Here is an 18,147-nt window from a genome sequence, read left to right on the forward strand (position 1 = left end):
TTTAAAGCAGTTCAGACTACAAAGGGGCTGCGCGGGGGAATTTCTAGGGTGATGGAAATATTCTGCATGATATTGTAGTTATAGACAAATGACATGCATTTGTCAAAACCCACAGAATTATGCATCACAAATAGTGAACTTCTCTGCATGCACATTTAAAAAATATCAATCAGGATGTTCAGGGATCCCAGGATAGAATATAGACAGTGACAAATGAATCTACAATAATTGTATTACAAACACATGAGATAACTTCATTAAAGGTAGTGGGGAAAACAGGAGCTGACCTAAGTAACATTGGAAAACCACATTTTGACTGGATACTTTAAGGCTAAAGACAAAAAGAAACATACACACACACACACACACACACACACACACACACACACACACTATAGTTGGTATGAGTCAGCATTTCTGAAACTGGGTATATTGGGGTAGAACAAATAATGAAATTTTGGATAATAGGAGCCAGATTTCTCACTGTCGGAGAATAAAGTTAAAAATAAAGTTAAAAATTAATCAAGAAGAGAAGACTAGAATGAATAGTAGTACTCTATTAGAGTTGGGGATGTCTGTATGCACTCATGTATGTTTTAATATATATGCAGATACAGAAACACATATAGATATGTTTGTTTGCATGGGTTAGTATCTGTGTGGACACATACAAACAAACACACATATTTGCTAGCTCTGTTCACTAAGTGGGCCTGGAAGCAGTACACCTCAGTAGCAATGAGTACTTCCAGCACGGAAATCTTGGTTTCTAAATAGAATTCTCTAACAAAGGGACACAGGAGGTAACCTTAAAGAGCTTCTAAAGCTGGAAAAATTTGGCCAAAGCTGGAACAATTTGAGCAAAACATTTATAACCCAAGGAATACAATAAATATCTATGAGCCCATAGAAATACAAATAAGCAATTGAATAAATAAGTAGAGAAAGAATAAATTGTCCCTACAGAAGAATTCAAAACAGTATTTGCAGACACTCCGGGCTCTAGGAGGCGGAGCTTCATTCCCCTCTCCTTGAATGTGGGCTGGACTTAGTGACTTGCTTCCAAAGAACAGAGTATGGGAAAGAAAAATAGGAGAAAACTGGTAAGCACTATCTTAACCAAATGGGTGAGGTTAACGTCATCAGTGATAAATCATGCTGATAGCATCTACCCCCTGATGTGAGGAAAATGCAATTCACTTTTGTGGTAATTTCCCCCAAAGCTGGTAACTTTAGTGTAAGCCTGAGAAAAACCCAAACTGAAGAATATTCTAAAACATATTTGACCAGTACTGCTCAATACTGTCAAAGTCATGAAAAACAAGGAGAGACTGAGAAACTGCCAAAGACTAGACGGGATTAAGGAAACATGATGATGACTAAATGCAATGTGGGACATTGGGTTGGATCCTCGACTAGAAAAAGGACATTAGTGGAAAAACTGGTAAAATTGTAATAAGGTCCATGGTTAATAGTATTATATCAATTTCTTAGTTTTGACAACTGTACCATGACTGTGTAAGATGTAACACTAGGGGAAGCTGTGTGAAGGGTATATGGGAACTCCTGTAATATCGTTGCAACTTTTCAGTAAATCTAAAATTATTCCAAAAGTATAAGAAGTTCAGAAAAGCAAATTCTGACAAACTAGTGAAAGAAAAATGTTCTTCTGTGGGTCAGGAATATTTCCCCAGGTCTGACCTGCCTGAAATATGCCTCAGGTCTAACCGTCTCCTTTGAGTGGAATTCCTTGCTTACTCAACAACTTTGGACCACCAATTCAGCCTATAAGCCTATAAGGGGCTCTGGTCCTGGGAAAAGGAATGCACTGAAGAGGGCACATGACCATATTGTCACTAGAAAGACATATCCCCTAATTACAAATCAATCAACTGGCATCCAGGTCAATTGTATCAACCTCATTAAATTTAGTTATGAATCTCTCACTGAGAACCTGCTCATTCTAGGGTCCAAAGTCTACTTTCTGGACTAGCAAGCCCCAAATCCAGCCCTTACAATCTGGACGGCTCCCTCCCCAACTCCTAACCATCCCCACCCCCCTTTATCCACATTGTTGTTCCACCTCAGTAGACCTCCTGGCAGCCAGCAATCCCAGCAAGGCTTCCAGTAACAAACACCATACTTGCTCTATACAATAAAACCTACTTCTGATACCTTGGCATCTTTTACTTTCTTGAATAACATGAATACCAGTTTCAAAAGTGAGATTTCCTCAGCCCCCTTGATGTTTTTATTAACTAGAAGTTGTGATTGTGTTCTGGAAAAGTTAGGGCACAAAAGAATCCAGCTTCTAGCAGATTTTTACTGTGTTGAAAGAAAACTTGATTCTCTCCCTCCTGTACAACTAATTTTTCTTTAATCTGTGCTTACAATCCCTGGGCTTTTTCTTATCATTCTGTGTTTAAAGGCCCGTGTAACCTGACTTGCTACTTTCCAGAGATGAAGAGAGAAATACTCATGTGTCATTTGTATTTTAAGCATTAGGTCATTCCCCTTTCTCAGTTTTTATAGTTTCTAAAACTTTTCCTTGAAGTTATTCTGGCCAACATAACTCAAACCTGATTGTCAATAATTTTTAGTCAATTATTGTAACTGAGAGCTTGTCTTTACCACTCAAAGTTCATGAAACCCTATATTGAAAACTACAATGTGTTAGTGAGTCAAGTGTAAGGCATGCAGAGCTTGCAGGAATGAAGACTAAGGTTGCTGAGTATTTGTTTCGTCTTCATTGGCCAAACTGTAACATTCTTTTTGTGTATGTGGTTATTACAGTAAATAAACACTTGACTTTAAAGAAATGGATAGGGTAATTTTTCTTTATTTTTACTACAGCACTTTATTTTCCTCACAAAGACGTCTTGCCGGGGCCTAATGTTTTCACCTGACAGTAGAACACCAAAATTTGTGGTGATTTGTTAAAGACTTGCATACAAAAACTTCACACACTAGGCAGCTCTTGCACATTACCACTCTGCACAGAAATGCATGGGCTTGCAGATTATCAAGCCACCAATTTCTCCTGCATAAACATGTCCTCTTCAGCCACCAAGTGACTAAGCCGCGTGTACCAGGGGTTTAAATCTAAGATATGTACAGGCTATTAAACAAGTACAAAGGAAACAGTTAACTTGACTACAAAGTCAAAATCAGCAACCAGGTCTACAATTCAGTGCAGATATCAAATACAAGCTTCAAGGACAGATTTCTTTTCAAAGGCTGATTCCAGTTTCATGAGGCTAGCATAGGGCATGTACATTTGCCAGGGCAAACTTGTATTTCTGATGAACTTCATGCAGCAAATGCTCTGCATCTGCTCGTAGTCCATTTAGAAGCATTTGCGATGGACAATGAAGGGGCCCGTCTTGTCGTACTCCTGCTTGCTGATCCACATCTGCTGGAAGGTGGACAGTGAGGCCAGGATGGAGCAAAATCCACACCGAGTACTTGTGCTCTGGTGGGGCCATGATCTTGATCTTCATTGTGCTGGGCGCCAGGGCAGTGATCTTCTGCACCATCAGTGATGCTGAGATACATGGTGGCCCCACCAGACAGCACCATGTTGGAACACAGGTTCTTCCGGATGTCGACGTCACACTTCATGATGGAGGCTGAATGTGGTCTCGTGGATACCAACCGCAGGACTCCATACCCAGGAAAGATGGCTGAAGAGCACCTCTGGACACTGGAACCACTTATTGCTGATGGTGACCACCTGCCCGCAGGACGCTTGTAGCTGTTCTCCAAGAAGGAGGAGGCAGAAGCGGTGGCCATTTACTGCTCAAAGTCCTGGGTGACATAGCAGAGCTTCTTTTGATGTCGCGCACAACTTTCTGCTCGGTGGTAGTGGTGAAGCTGTAGCCATGCTCCGTGAGGACCTTCATGAGGTAGTTATCAGTCAGGTCCCGGCCAGCCGGGTCTACACGCAGGATGGCGTGGGGCAGGGTGTACCCCTGATAGATGAGCACAGTGTGGGTGACCCCTCCCTAGAGTCTATAACAACACCAGTGGGGCAGCCAGAGGCGTACAACGACAGCACGGCCTGGGTGCCACATACATGGCTAGAGGGAAGGTCTGGAACGTGATCTGAGTCACCTTCTCATGGCTGGCCTTGGGGTTCAGGAGGGCCTGGGGCAGTAGCACAGCATGCTCCTCAGGGGCCACACGCAGCTCGATGCAGTGCTGCCAGATATGCTCCCCACTGTCCCAATTGGTGATGACGTGGTGCTCAATGGGGTACTTGAGGGTCAGGATGTTGCTTGCTCTGGGCTTTGTTACCCACGTAGCTGTCCTTCTGTCCCATGCCCACCATGATGCCCTGGTGTTGGGAGTGCCTGATGATGGATGGGAACACAGCCTGGGGCGGGGGTGTGTGTGTGTGTGTGTCATCCCTAACAAAGCCAGCTTTGCACATGCCAGAGCCATTGTCAATCAGGAGAGTGGCAATTTTTTCTCACTTTGCAATTGTGGCGGCAGTGGTAGCGGGGCACAGAGGAACAGACAGCGGAGCAGCAAGAGGACCAGGAGGCGGAGCCAGCCGCGGCGAGTGAGCTGGGTAGGGTCACATTTGCCTGACAAAATGTTTGTACTATTGCTGCAGCTGAGCCTGGACTTAGTGCTCAGTTTCCAGAGCACTGTTCAGGGTGCACAAATCCCATGACTTAGTTCCATGAAATGCACATTTTCAATTTTACTACACACTGCCAAACTGCTTGTAAAATGCAATGCACTAATTTACAAGCAGTTTATGGAATTTTTGTTTCTTTACATCCTTTCGTAAACTTTATAATATCAGACTTTATACCCATTACTTTGTGGGCTGATCTCTCCCCTCAGGGATCAGAGTCCTGGTTCTAAGTGGCTATCTCATTAGATGAGGAACCTTAGCACAAGACTTTTGAGCCTTTAAGGTCCCTGAGAATAAGACATAATACATTCCAGAGAAGTAAAATAAAAGCATCATTAGTGGGCCAATAATCCCCTACCCCTGGGTTTAATAATTTGTTCTTTTCTGATCCGTCGTAAATGTTTTAAACATAATCACACAATGTTAAGACATTCTCATCAGGAGTCCAGTAAGCACTATTACCTATAACCTGGACATAAGTAGGCCTTCGATAAAATTATCTGTTGGATGAACAGAAGGAAATGTCACCATGTAGCCAGTACAAAGACGATTGGGTGTTTCTCTTGATCCCTCTTTTCTTTGCCTCCCCAACATGAGTTACCAGGTCTCATCCGTTCTACCGTACTGAGGTACCTTTTTTTGGCCCTGTCCTGCTCTGAATTCCCACTACCATTGCCCAAATTATGGCCATCTAAATCTCCTGTCTTTGTTTCTCATTCTCTCATCCCAAGTCTTTTTCCTACTTCCAGTCCAACCTCCATATCACCACTAGGGTTATCATTCTAAAAGCTCAAAAAATAACATCAGTCCTCTTCATCAAAAATTTCAATACATGGCACGCAAGGGTTTTCATAGACTTCCTTCAATTTATTTTTCCAACTTCATCTCTTACTTTCTCATCATCAAGCATTCCGGCTCTCTATTCCAAACTTGACAAAAGTCAAACTATTTCTCACATTTCAACTTGTTGGTTACTCTTCCATGTTTATGTGACATTCTACATGCTCATCTCCTGGCTGGAAAACACTCACCTGACAATGTCCTTACTCATTCTTTTGGATTCAAACATTACCTCCTCTGTGAAGTCCTTCTTGACGCCTGTATGCCATAGAACTTGTACTTTATTGCGTTCATCTTGACCAATGCTGTCCAATGGAAATACAAGCCACATGTAATCTTAACTTTTCTAGTAGAATTTAAAAAAAGGAAAAACAAACAGATGAAAAAAATTTTTTAATATTTTTATTTAACCCAGTACATCCCCAAAATTGTCATGTAACTCATATAAAATTTATTAAGGTATTTTATTCTTTTTTGTACTAAGTCTTCAGAATCCAGTGTTTTTTATACTTACAGTACATTCCAATATGCCACATTTCAAGTGCTCAATAGCCACATGTGGTAAGTAGCTTCTATATTGGACACCTAGTGTGAGCTTTAAAAGAAATCATATCTTGTTCATTTTTATATTTCTAGGTGCCAAACTTGTAAGAAATACCCAAAAAATGAATGTCAAATGAATGAATGTATGAATGAATGAATGAACAATGATAAAAACAGCAAGTGTTGGTTGCTTACCATGTGAAAGGCACTGTGATAAGCAATATCCATAACTGTTTATTCCTTGCTTTACCAACAGACGGTTGGTTGGCATTCAATAGCTGCTGAAAATTAGGTAGTAGTGGAAAGTCACGTAACTTCTTATGATCTCAATTTACCTATTTGTGAAAGGACAGAGGGGATGTGCAAAGGGATTCTTTTTTCCCCCAGACAGAAGCTTTTTCTCTTTTTCTAACTTTTTTTTTAACTTTTTATTTTTCAATTACAGTTGACATTCAATACTCGATTCTATTAGTTTCAGGTAGGTGTACAGCATAGTGGTGAAACATTTATACAACTTTCAAAGTCATCCTCCCTGATAAGTTTAGTACCCATCTGACACCACACGTAGTAATTACAGTGTTTTTGACTATATTCCCTGTGCTGTACTTCACATCCCCATGGCTATTTTGTAACTGTAATTTGTACTTCTTAATTCCTTTACATTTTTCACCAGCCCCACAGCCTGTCTCCTATCTGGCAACCATTAGTTTGCTCTCTGTATCTATGAGTTTGTTTTGTTTGTTTGTTTGTTTTCTAGATTCCACATAAAAGTGAAATTATATGGTATTTGTCTTACTCTGACTTATTTCACTTAGCATAATACCCTCTAGGTCCATTCGTGAACATACTGACCTTGGATAGAGGACATATCAGATATTAAGCTAATAAGAACAGATAGTACACTTGTTCTTAGCCAAAAGGCCAAGAAGCGATGCAAAGTGACTCTTAAGACCAGTTCTAAAACAGTGTAAATATAAATAAATGTAGAGGATGGATAAGAAGATTTAGGAAACTATGTTGCACAGTGGAAAGGCACATTGGAATTAGACACTGTAGATTAGCATTCCAAACTCCATTACTCAGTTATATATTCTTAGGCAATTTCACTAAATTCCCCAATTTCCTACTCTCCCATCTGTAAATGGAGACAATAATACCTACCTTGCTGTGAGGTTTAGAAATGATAACTATAAAATTTTTGGCATATTAGTATATCTTCAAAAATAGAAGATAGGCATTATTATTGGTTCTGGGAAGTTTTTCACTTTATTATTTTTCCTTAAGATTTAACAAACTTAAAAGTAAGCCTTTAAGACAGGGTTTACTACGGGCCAGGAACTATTCTAAGTGATTTAAAATGTTAACTCATTCAGCTTTGTAGCACCCCTATGATGTGTTAGTTCCCATTTTACTCCTGGGAATCTAGGCACAGAGAGTAAATAACTTGCCCAACGTCACAGAGATAGTAAGTGGTAGTACTAGGATTCTACACCCAGGAGTTCAATTCTAGAGTTAGGACTCCTAATCACTATGCTGTATTCTTCTCAAGCCAATTGTTGCTTAATTCATTAGAAAAAAATTACAATTTGCTGTTGTAATATTCTTACAGAGACTAAATGGTTTTGTTTATGGAGAAACTACAATCTGTGCACTGTTCTCTGCTCTGAATAAGAGATTAAGGACTGAGTCAAATGTAAGTTTCACTGTCTTAAAGAGTCATACTTTTGTATATAGGGATAATTTTTTACATATAGGTGTGGTTTGCTGCCTGAGGTTCTCCCAGTTTGGGGCCTTTGTTTACAAATATTTCTGGGAGGAGGCCTTTCCCTTGAAGTTCAAAGGTATGATGGAACTGATCTTAAGACTGTAGGCACAGTCCTCAAAAAGCACCACCCAAAGAGCAGGAAACAGCTGACTCAGAGTCTGTGGCTTACACCTTTGACATGCTATGATGTTCAAATACAGATTGTGTGAACTCCGGTTCCCATTTTGGGCATCTGCAACAGCTCTGTTCTGACTCATGTACAAAGGTAGTAAATCTCTAAAAAAAGAGAAAAAAAGGACAGAAAAAGAAAGAATAATCTTCAGGTCTCAGGGTTCTATTGAGTTACTGTTGCCCAACAATGAGGTCCAAACAATGACAATGCCACCCACAAAAGAAGGGCAAAATGATCATCTAATCAATGTGGGAAGAAATTGTCCAGCAAGGTAGTTTCTTCTTTTTACAATGATGCTTGGAAAATAGACAACAGACGGTATTTAAAGAAATGTTACAAACACTGTTCCTCTTCCTCCCAACTCCTATGAGCTAGGGAACACCAGGATACTTTTATCAATCAACAGGGTCTAGAGAAAACAGTTGAGAATGTAGGGGAGGCAAAATTTTACCTCTACCTTTTTTGGGCTTTTCAGCTAGGCTTGAGAATTAAACCAATATAAGAGATTAACACATGAAAAGTATACAAATTTATATGTTTTATAAATTTCCTAAGAAATGAAGACCCAAAGAAATAGCAAAACCTACAGGCTTTTACATTAGATTGAACAAAAGAAAGGCAATTGTGGAAAAGTAACTATACTATATGGGGAATATGGGGAGGCTAAAGGAAGATAAGAATTATTTTAACAAGGTCTATTTATACAGGATTCTCTCAGCTTTCATTCCCCATTAAGGAATGTGTTAAATAAAAAAACTTTGAAGCTGAAAGTTTTTCTGGAAAAACGGGCTTATTGGCTATATGCTAGCCAGAAAAAGGACCAAGTCCTGGGGTATGCAGTCTACACTGCCAGTGGCAGAACTAGATGGAGAAGACAAATGTGTCTGATGTGGCACTTTTATACAGTTGAGTTTGGGGAAGAAAGACGTATGTTGTTTTGAAAGAATTTACATTGGCTATAGATAGAGGAAACAGGAAAAGATGAAGCAAGACTAGTTCTGGGTTAGGTGTATACTCTGTAAGGAAGAAGTATCTGTTCTTTCTGGATTGGTTGTGGGCAACAGTCTGGAAAGTTCATGCATTGGCTATTCTATCTGGTTAACCTCAGAAATAGCCACCTGGAAGTTAATTCAAAGTTTCAACATATATTCAGGAAAGTAAGCAGTATTTTTTGTTGCTTTTCTCTGGAGGTTGTTAACCTTTCTTGTGTCTTCTTCCTACCCTCCTGCCTGCTGAAATTTAATTTAGGACATCTCAGAATATTTTCCAGGTATAGTGAGGGTACCTTTCACACAGTTTTTATCTCCTCTTTTCAGGAAGAAAAAGGGGGGTTAGAATACACTTCTTGTATCTACAGTTTTTAAAGTGTCTTTGCTCTAAGTAATCCTTGTGCCACTACTTAAAATAACCAAGATATGGAAGCCACCCAAGGGCCATCATTAGACGATTGGCTAAAGAAGATGTGGTACATGCATACAACGAAATATTACCTAGCCATAAATAAGAATGAAATCTTACCATTTGCGAGAATATGGATACAACTAGAAGGTACTACGCTAAGTCAAAATAAGTCAGGCTTATTTCACTTATGTGTGGAATCTAAAGAAAATAAATGAAAAACAAAACAGAAACACTCACAGATACAGAGAACTGATGGTTGTCAGGGGGGCGGGGGGTTTGGGAGCTGGGTGAAAAAAGTGAAGGGATTAAGAAATACAAATTGGTAATTACAAAACAGTCATGGTGATGTAAAGTATATCATAGAGAATATAGTCAATAATGTTCCAACAACTACATATAGTGCCAGGAGGGTACTAGGCTAATGTGGTGGGGGGAATCACTGTCTAAATTATATAAATGTCTAACCACTATGCTGTACACCTGAAACTAATATAATATTGAATGTCAAATGTAACTGAAAAAAATGTTTTAAAATAGTGCCTAACTGCAAATGGTATGCTGATAAACCTTAGCAGTGGTTAACTTAGTGCCATGTCTAAGAAGATGCCCTTGAATTTCCTAGGCTGAGATAGATCTTTATACCTATTCCCTCATAATGCATTCTATTGGAATTACCTATTTATGTCTGTCTCCCTATTACACTCTTTGCTTTGTGGGAAATAGTCTTATCTAACTTTATATGCCTAGTTCAGGGGCAAGCACTTTAAACAAAGGTATTTATCAGAACTGATCAACTTACTGATGAAATTAGTAAATATGTATCCTATCATCTTTAACTGTTTTGCTGCTGGTGCCTTTTCACAGGCTAGAATTTGGCCCAGTTCTCATGTTTGTTTTAGGGAGAATAATGACCCATTTCTAAGACTGTTTCACCTGAGCCTGGTTATTTCAGAATGCTGCTACTGGACTGGGTTCCAAGGAACATACATCTTGCCTAACTTCGTGGAAAGTTTCATCCCTGAGGGTTAGCAGCTGTGTTAGCTTTGTATTCTGTGCCCTCCTCCTGGAATGACTATACACGGTGCTGGACTGTGAGCTCCTCCAGGACAAAAGCCACGGTATTCAAATCAAGGTTTCTCAGGTTCAGACTTAAGTGGCCACAAGGTAGGCGGCAGCTCAGTCAAGTTTTGTGGTGTCCAATTGGGTGCAGCACCATGGGTGCTTTTGTGTTACCAACATGGCCATGCACTGAGACAAGCTCTAAATCCTTAAAGAAAAATCACTTTGAAACATTCAGTTCAAAATCATTTAGTTCATTATTGAAGTACTAACGTGTGTGTTTTATTCACCGTGCCAGATTTCACTCATTTTAAAATCTCACAATCCCCAACGCTTTTTTCTTTCTACAGTTTTCATTTTTGAATAACAGCTAAATCCTAGTGGGAATGTGTATACCCTGGGAGTCCCATGGAGCGCCATAACCTTACCATAAGGTTACGGTAATGTTCTTACAGAATGATTCTCACGATCCTTTAATTTTAAAAATTGAGATATTATACATAAAGTGCGTCGAGTGCACTCGATGAATGCACTCGATATGTAAGACTCGATGAATTTTTACATATGTATACACGTTTGTCCCAGATCAAGAAGTAGAGCGTTTCAAGCTCCCATTAGGTTACCTTGTGCCCTTTCCATCCCCCCGCTCCCCGAGATAACTACTATTCTAAATTCTCTCACCGTAGATAGGTTTTGTATGAAATTATTCTGGAAGGAGTGGAAAGTGGAAAGATTTGGCCAACAGTCCCGTGGGGCAGGACGGGACGCACGCTCCGCTCCCTCATTAAAGGGAATCCCGCGGAGGTTCCAGTGATCCACCGAGCAACGGCGCCGCTCTCACAGACGCGAACTGGCCCCACCTGAAGGCGCCGGGCCCCACGTAGGCGGTGCTGGAGCACGCCACAATGGCCGCCCGCGACCTCCCACGCTGGACCTCGCCGCATCCTTACCACTATTCGAGTGGGCGCCCCTTCCGCGCGACCGAAAGCCGGGCGTGGCCCTGGGCGCGACCCGCCGGAACATGAGCCGCCAGGGAAGGCGCTCCTGAGCCCAGGATGTGAACGCACGCCCATTGGCTGAACTTTCCCCCGCGGGCAGACCCTCCAGTCCTCTCTTGGCGCTCCCATTGGCGGCTCGCGTTCCATCGGCGCCCGTCCCGCCCCCTCCCTCCCGGATGGAAACGGTGTTGGGGGGTAGGAGGCCGAAGCGGAGAGGCGGGTGAGCGGTCCTGTTGGTTAGGGGCCTCGAGGCAGCCAATCAGTACAAGACGTGGAAGAGAGGCGCTGCGCCAGCCAGTCACATCCTGCGGTTCGGGTCGGGGCGGCTGACGTGAGTGAGGGCCGCAGCCAATGGGTGTGCCACTGCCCGTCCGCTCTTCAGCAGCCGGTCGGGGGCGGTGGAAGAGCGAGTGAGGAGAGCGCGGCGGCGGCGGTGGCGGTGGTGGTGGAGCCATCGCTGGACGGCCAGGGGGAAAGCGAGGCCTGAGCCTCTGCATCTCGGTGAGAGGCAGGGACGCCGGGTGGGAGCGGTCGGGCTGCGGTCCCCTACTCGCCTGGCCCGGGCCGGAGCTGCGGGTACCGGGGCTGCAGGCCGGGCCGAAGCGGGGGTTACACCCGCCGCCCCGCCCACGCCCTCCCCTCCGCCCCCGGTCTCCGTGAGGTGGGGGCGCCTCTTTCTGCCCTGATGGTCTCTGCACTGCTTGGCCGGGCCACCGCCCTCCAGAGGGCGGGGACCGCGAACAGGGACGTAGGGAGGGGCCTGGTTAGCAGCTGCGGAGCCTGGGGGCGCTGCCTGGGGTAGGGAGGCCGCGTAGAGGTGGCGAAGGTGGGGTGGGGTAGTAAACGGAGGAGCGGGCTAGTGTGTTCGAGGGTGGCAGTAAGAGGAGGCCTGTGATTGAAGGATTCCGGGTGTGGGGAGGAAGAAAGTGATGGGTAAAGAGTGATGCTCCGAAAAGGGTGCTGGAGGAGAAGGTGCGGAGCGCTGGAGTGTTGTTGGCCTCTTGGAAGTAGCATTGATAGAGGGTGGGGGGAAATCAGCTGGGAATGAAGGGAGGACTTGCTTGGGTTTTGAAGGTTAAGGTATCTGGACAAATGGGGACACGTGGATCTCGAGTTAGAGGCACCTACTGAAACCGGAAGGTGACTGAGCGGAGGTTTTAGGTGAGGGGTGGATGGAGGCTGTTTAACTAGAAGGCGTTAGGTGGCCAGTTAGGAAAAAGTATACAAGGAGCCAACAAGGTAGGTTTATGTATAGTAGCTGAAGGGTGTGGACCTTTTATGAGTAAACGAGGAATAATAACTGTTGGATTTGGCAGAACTGAATGTCTCAGGAGTCAGTCAGCAGGTTCATAGCTTCATTCAGGGCTCGTTGAGAGCCAAACATTCAGACTTGTTAACTCTCACTACTGAGGCTGTTCGACCTCCCACCCCTGTGGCAGTTCATCTAATTGTTTTGCCTCAGCAGCACACAGACTCACCCTCTCAAAAGTAATGGCGCAAGTATTGCTTGCTTTTGATTGGATGGCAGTGAGGAATCGCTTAATTCTTATTAAAAAAAAAAAGAATGTGTTGGTTTAAAGGCAACATCAGAAGTTACTTTAAGAAAATCTGCCACATAGGGGAGTATCTGAACTATCTTGTTGGGTATGTGTAATATAGCGTACACTGATGCAAGATCTCTTAAGATAACAGAAGTGTGAGTTAACGTATAAGTACAGCCCTGTCATTCTATAGGATCTTGTAGAATTTGGTATGTAGATGTAGTAGAATTTGGTTATGTATCATGCTTGCTGGGAAAATTTTCAGCCTTGGGAAGAGCTTTATAGCTAAATAGGTTCAAAGTTCTTTTCATGTAGAGGAAAGACAGACATGGTGTGTGTGCTACTGCCTTTCTGTTTCAGGCTTTTAGAACTTTTATTTGTGGGGTGTGGGCAGAGCTTGGGGGCAGAGAAGAGGTAGCAGAAAAGAAAGTGGCCCACTACCAAATTTCCAGTGGATTTAAATGGCAACAAATGATAAGCACAGACATAATTTCTGCTTGAGGATAGGACAAAAGATTGTGAAGAGTTTAGCATTTCTTGACAAACTCATATAGTGTAAAGGAAACCGAAGAGAGCATTCATTGTATAGGGTGTTTCCGTATTAACCTTATTAAACAAAACATTATAGCTAATGGACGATTCTTTAGGATGTAGACATAATTTTGTGGAAGTAATTTCTTGGTAATGCTATTCACTGATCACATTTTACCCTTAGTATAACAGAATACCTAAGTGCTGAGGTGATTCAGAGCAGAGAAGTAATCCCAGTGGTGTGGAGTTAATCAGGGATTTCCTGAAAGGTGAGTTATGAGCCATTTTTTGAACTAGGAGTTGGGACATGGTTATTAGAAGACATGAGGATTATGACGAGTGACAAACTAAAAATGGCTTTAAAGGGGGATTGAAGATTTGAATGAAGATTTAAGGGTATGGAAATCAACTAAGTCTGTTGTTGATAGATGATGGTTTTGTATGGTGGCTAAGAGGAGAATTAGAATAGTTGATGATGGATTGGAGACAGGTAGTAAGGAAACGAGCGCAAAAATATTTCTTGATAGTTATAAGAGAGTATGGTGAATCCAAAGTATGTTGGATTATTGAGAGGTAGATTTGGTGTTCAACCATATGTAATAATCAGAAACATTTTTGAGTTCTGTACTAGATTATATTGATAATAGTATAATTTATTGGCTGCTACTTTATGCCAGACTTTATGCTTTCCAAGCATCATCTTCCTTTGATTATCCCTATTTTATAGATGAGGGAACTTGAGATTCAGAGAGATGTAATTTACCCACGGTCACACGACTAGTGAATAGTAGGTCAGGGTTGGCAAAGTCAGTCAGTAAACATTAATTGAGCATCTCTTTCATGCCAGGTACTGTGTTAAGTGCTGGAGATTCAAAGTTGACGAGCAAATCCAAAGGTCAGGCCTGCGCCAATGTTTTTTAGAGATTGTCATGAGTTAACAGAAGAGAACCAGTGAAGAAAGAGAAAAAGATTAGTTGGAGAGGCTTTTGTAGACACTGTGGAATATACTGTTTAGGGAAGCTTAGAATAGAAAAGTTTTAAGAAAGAGGAAGAGGTCAGCAGCAAAATATGTAGCTTAGAGATTCAGAGTAAAGTTTGAGAAGAAACTATTGAGTTAAGGAAAAAAGTAATGTGAATTTAGGCTCAAGAAAGCCTGGAAAAAGATATTAAGATATAGGTTCACAGTTAATCATGTTTAGTGACAAGTGCTCTATACAAATTAAAAATTTGGTATGATCACAGTTTTGGTCAAATTCATAGGAAAGATGTTGTTATGTCCCTTGTAATATTTTAATTTTTGGCTGGTAAAATTATGGGTGGTTTAAAAATACTTGTTTTTGTATTTTTCCAAGCTTTAAAAAAATGAGCATTATTTTTATAATTAGCTGGGAAAAATCATTCCGCTGAAATGAGCTAATAGTGAGGGAATATGTGTGTGGGCTAGCCTGAGTTATGTTTGGAGTAGGAGAAAAGATCTTACTTTGGTGCCTATTGCATATGAGCCAGTTGAGTAGTAAGCACATTCCCATCTTGGAAATGACTGGGTTGTTACCACCCGTAGAAACATCTTGAAACTCCATATTGAAAGATGGCATGTGTTTAATCTGAGGGACCAGGTTACTAAAGCACCCTGAATCATGGAGCTATGGTCTTGGTTCTTCTAAACGTTGTTTTCTTAGAGTTTAATAAGTAAATATAAGGTTAAAAAAGAAACTAAACCACCCATACAATTGAGTCATTTTAACTGTGTCTTTTGGCCTTATAGCTTTCCCTCCTACCACATTGGTTCTATAGTTCCTCTCTTCAATGGGTTTGTAATGGTCTTAGAGTCTTAGTTCAGTAAGACAATATGAAGTGCTGAATTTACATATAACTAACTGAAACACTTAAAATTTGTCATTGTTTTCTGTCCCCAATTTGGAAAAGAAAAGAGACAAATTTCAAGAAAATAAGCTTTTCTTATCAAATAATTTTTCCAAAGCGAACTAGTACAATTTGCCCTCGGATCAGTACAGAATTATTCCAATCTCTAATGTGGAGCAGGAGGAATTTTGTAAATCAAGAAGAATATGTTCTAGTTTTTAGTTTAATTGCATTTAGCCCATAGGGATTGTGGGAGGAAACTTAATATTTCATCTAGGTACTGTACTATTTTTCTTAAATAAATTATCACATTTAATTCTCAGACAATTCTCTAAGGTGGATATCCCATTTTACAGATAAAGAGAATAAGGCTCAGAGAAGTTAGTAACTTTCCAAAGGATAGAGAGCTAAGTGGCAGAGCTGAGATTTAAACCTTGCTTTCTAAAACTCCAGGATGCATGCCTATAAGACAAATGGCAAGAAAGATTTATATCAATACCACAATTGAAAGAAATGCCACATAGCCTTTGGTATTTAGTAACTGTTTGTTACCTTAGAACATGGGACTCTTACTCTGTGTGTTTGTGCCTTGTGACACTGGCTCTTAAATGATAGTGATTTTTGTGTCTTACAGAATACATTATATGACATTATATGTGTGTGTTTTCACATTTTAGGATTTTTTGAAATGAAGATATGTTTTACAGTGCCATAGTTCTTTTAAAATGTTTGTGAAATGGATACTATGTCTTCAAGTTAAATGTGTCTCAGAATTGAGGAAGTGTGATATATGCATATTACTTCATGTATAACTATCTTAGTTTGTTGTATGCATTTTCTTCCCAGCCTCCCCCCCTTTTATTAAGCTATTACTTTCTTTTTTAGTATAACATAGAACTGAAGTATATATTAATAATAAAAGTCATTGTCTTTAGCTAGTGAATATTTCAGTATAGAAGAAAACATTTAGATGTAGAAAATTCACACTGCACTGTGAATCAGCAGATCTGAGTTTTAATTTTGGTTTTGCTAGCAACTTGATGTGAGACTTGAATGAAGCAAGTCACTTCCCTTCTCTGAGCTTTAGTTTCATCTGTCCAATGGAATGGGGAGGGGAACTTTTAGACCTGTTTAGCTTAAACAAAATGTATGTCCTCTTGCTAATAAAAAATGTGGATGCTTTAGGTCCCTTTCTAAAAACCTGTATTTATTGCGTTTTCGTATTTTTTCTTTCTCTTCATCTCCTTGTCTTCCCTCCCTGCTCTTTTTTCCATGGATCCTTGAGGTTACTGTCAGATTCTTAATCGATTAAAGAGAATGAATTATTTTTGATATCCTGCTTTTACCAAGACAGGATATCTGAGAAGTAGGTTCCTAGTAAATAGTTAATGAATGAATAAATACCGGGGGTGCCAAAACATGTATACACATGACTTGTATTCATCTGTTGTTATTGGTATATATTGATTATAACAATTTTAATACAGTTTTTTCCTTAAAATGTGTATAGATTTTTTTGACACCCTCTATATATGTTTTATCTGAGTTAATAAAAGAACCATTTAAGTAGAATACCGTAAAAAAGCAGTTGAAGTTTCATTGAAAGTTATGCCTAAAAAATGAAATGTGTTTTGTAAAATAACTTTATCTGCTCTCTGCTGGGCAGATGTACAAGAAGAAAGCTACTGGACCTGTCTTTAAGAAGCTCTCTGTCCTGGTAGGAGAGTCAAACTTCTTTTAACTTTGTATTATGGATAATTGCCAATATAAAAATACAGTAATAGACATATCACCAGCTTTAACAATTGTCTACTTGTGGTCAATTTTGTTTCATCAGTTGCTCCACCCACTTTCCACCCTTTTTTATTTTGAAGCAAATCCCTAGACATTTGTTTCAATAATTACCATATAGCGTGGTAAGTGTAGCAATAGATATGCTAATAATCTAAGTGACGTGGAATTTGTTCGTATATATAGTCATACATATATATATATATATATATTTTTTTTTTTTTTTTTAAGGAGGGCGCAGCTCATGGTGGCCCATGTGGGGATCAAACCGGTAACCTTGGTGTTATTAACGCTACTCTCTAACCAATGGAACTAACCGGCCACCCTGTTCATATATATTTTGAGACTTAGAATTACACTGTACTGGGCAAGAGAAGTTAGATATAGTAACCTACTGTAGGACAGGCATAATATAATTAGGGAGACTGAATATACATATATAACACAGTGTAGCGAGATCATATGCCAAAATTGGTTATAGAGATTCTGAGTGGGAAATGACATTATTTCTGAATGAAAGTAGGCTGTAGACAGGGAGAAAGAACATTTAGTGGGGTGAGGTGAGGGTGATCATATGGAGAAAACATGCAGTTAGGAAAACCTAACTTTAGCCTCATAGAATAAGTTATATCTAAATCTGTATCTTTCTATCTACATACATCTTTTCCGTCCCTGCAAGATGTTATTGACACACTGTAGACCTTACATCAGTACTTGAAAGAAGCCATTGCGATGAAAGAAGCCAATTGCTGTACTACAAGTTAGGACATACTCACTGCTTTGTGAGTGTAGCACTGTCCATGGTGGACTACTTGACACATTCTATTAACACACCTTTTAAATATCTTAGTACCACATATGTTAATGGATTCATTTTGTCTAGAATGTGTGTGTGTGTGAGAGATAAGCTTTCAAGTATGTCATTTTGAGATTTTAAATGGTGGCTTGTGTGTGTGTTTAATTTTTTAAAATTTTATTACTATTTTTTTGCCTTGCGC

The 18,147-nt window shown here is 40.5% G+C and overlaps 2 protein-coding genes, 1 non-coding gene and 1 pseudogene across 16 annotated transcripts in view; 1 reads left to right on the forward strand and 3 right to left on the reverse strand.

The window, feature by feature from the left end:
* LOC109459728 (uncharacterized) overlaps positions 1-11,719 on the reverse strand; it is a 74,184-nt gene extending 62,465 nt beyond the window's left edge. Inside the window, exons 1-2 of one of the 9 annotated variants that reach the window (XR_016018765.1) lie at positions 11,376-11,709; positions 5,718-5,831 (exon numbers count right to left, since the gene is read on the reverse strand). Coding sequence is in view for 6 of the 9 variants with exons in the window: in XM_088791647.1 (XP_088647773.1) it covers positions 5,677-5,790; positions 11,107-11,570 (578 nt within the window). In the remaining 3 variants the exon portion in view is untranslated. Of the gene's footprint in view, positions 1-5,676; positions 5,832-11,106 lie in introns of all 9 variants that reach the window. The other 8 variants (XR_016018764.1, XR_016018763.1, XM_088791648.1 and 5 more) reach the window with 8 other exon arrangements.
* On the reverse strand, positions 2,738-4,477 carry LOC141572495 (actin, cytoplasmic 2 pseudogene; annotated as a pseudogene).
* On the reverse strand, positions 6,777-6,961 carry LOC141572592 (U2 spliceosomal RNA). Its single transcript, XR_012497915.2, has one exon. It is a non-coding gene; the product is annotated as a U2 spliceosomal RNA (small nuclear RNA).
* A 48-nt stretch (positions 11,720-11,767) lies between the features above and the next one.
* FAR1 (fatty acyl-CoA reductase 1) overlaps positions 11,768-18,147 on the forward strand; it is a 63,183-nt gene continuing 56,803 nt past the window's right edge. Inside the window, exons 1-3 of one of the 6 annotated variants that reach the window (XM_019754478.3) lie at positions 11,786-11,924; positions 13,680-13,764; positions 17,025-17,075. Coding sequence is in view for 1 of the 6 variants with exons in the window: in XM_074336030.2 (XP_074192131.1) it covers positions 17,025-17,075 (51 nt within the window). In the remaining 5 variants the exon portion in view is untranslated. Of the gene's footprint in view, positions 11,925-13,679; positions 13,765-17,024; positions 17,076-18,147 lie in introns of all 6 variants that reach the window. The other 5 variants (XM_074336030.2, XM_019754477.3, XM_019754476.3 and 2 more) reach the window with 5 other exon arrangements.

This window comes from Rhinolophus sinicus, chromosome 14 (genome assembly GCF_057876585.1).
Source record: "Rhinolophus sinicus isolate RSI-liver-muscle chromosome 14, RSI-T2T, whole genome shotgun sequence".
Taxonomy (NCBI): Eukaryota; Metazoa; Chordata; class Mammalia; order Chiroptera; family Rhinolophidae; genus Rhinolophus; species Rhinolophus sinicus.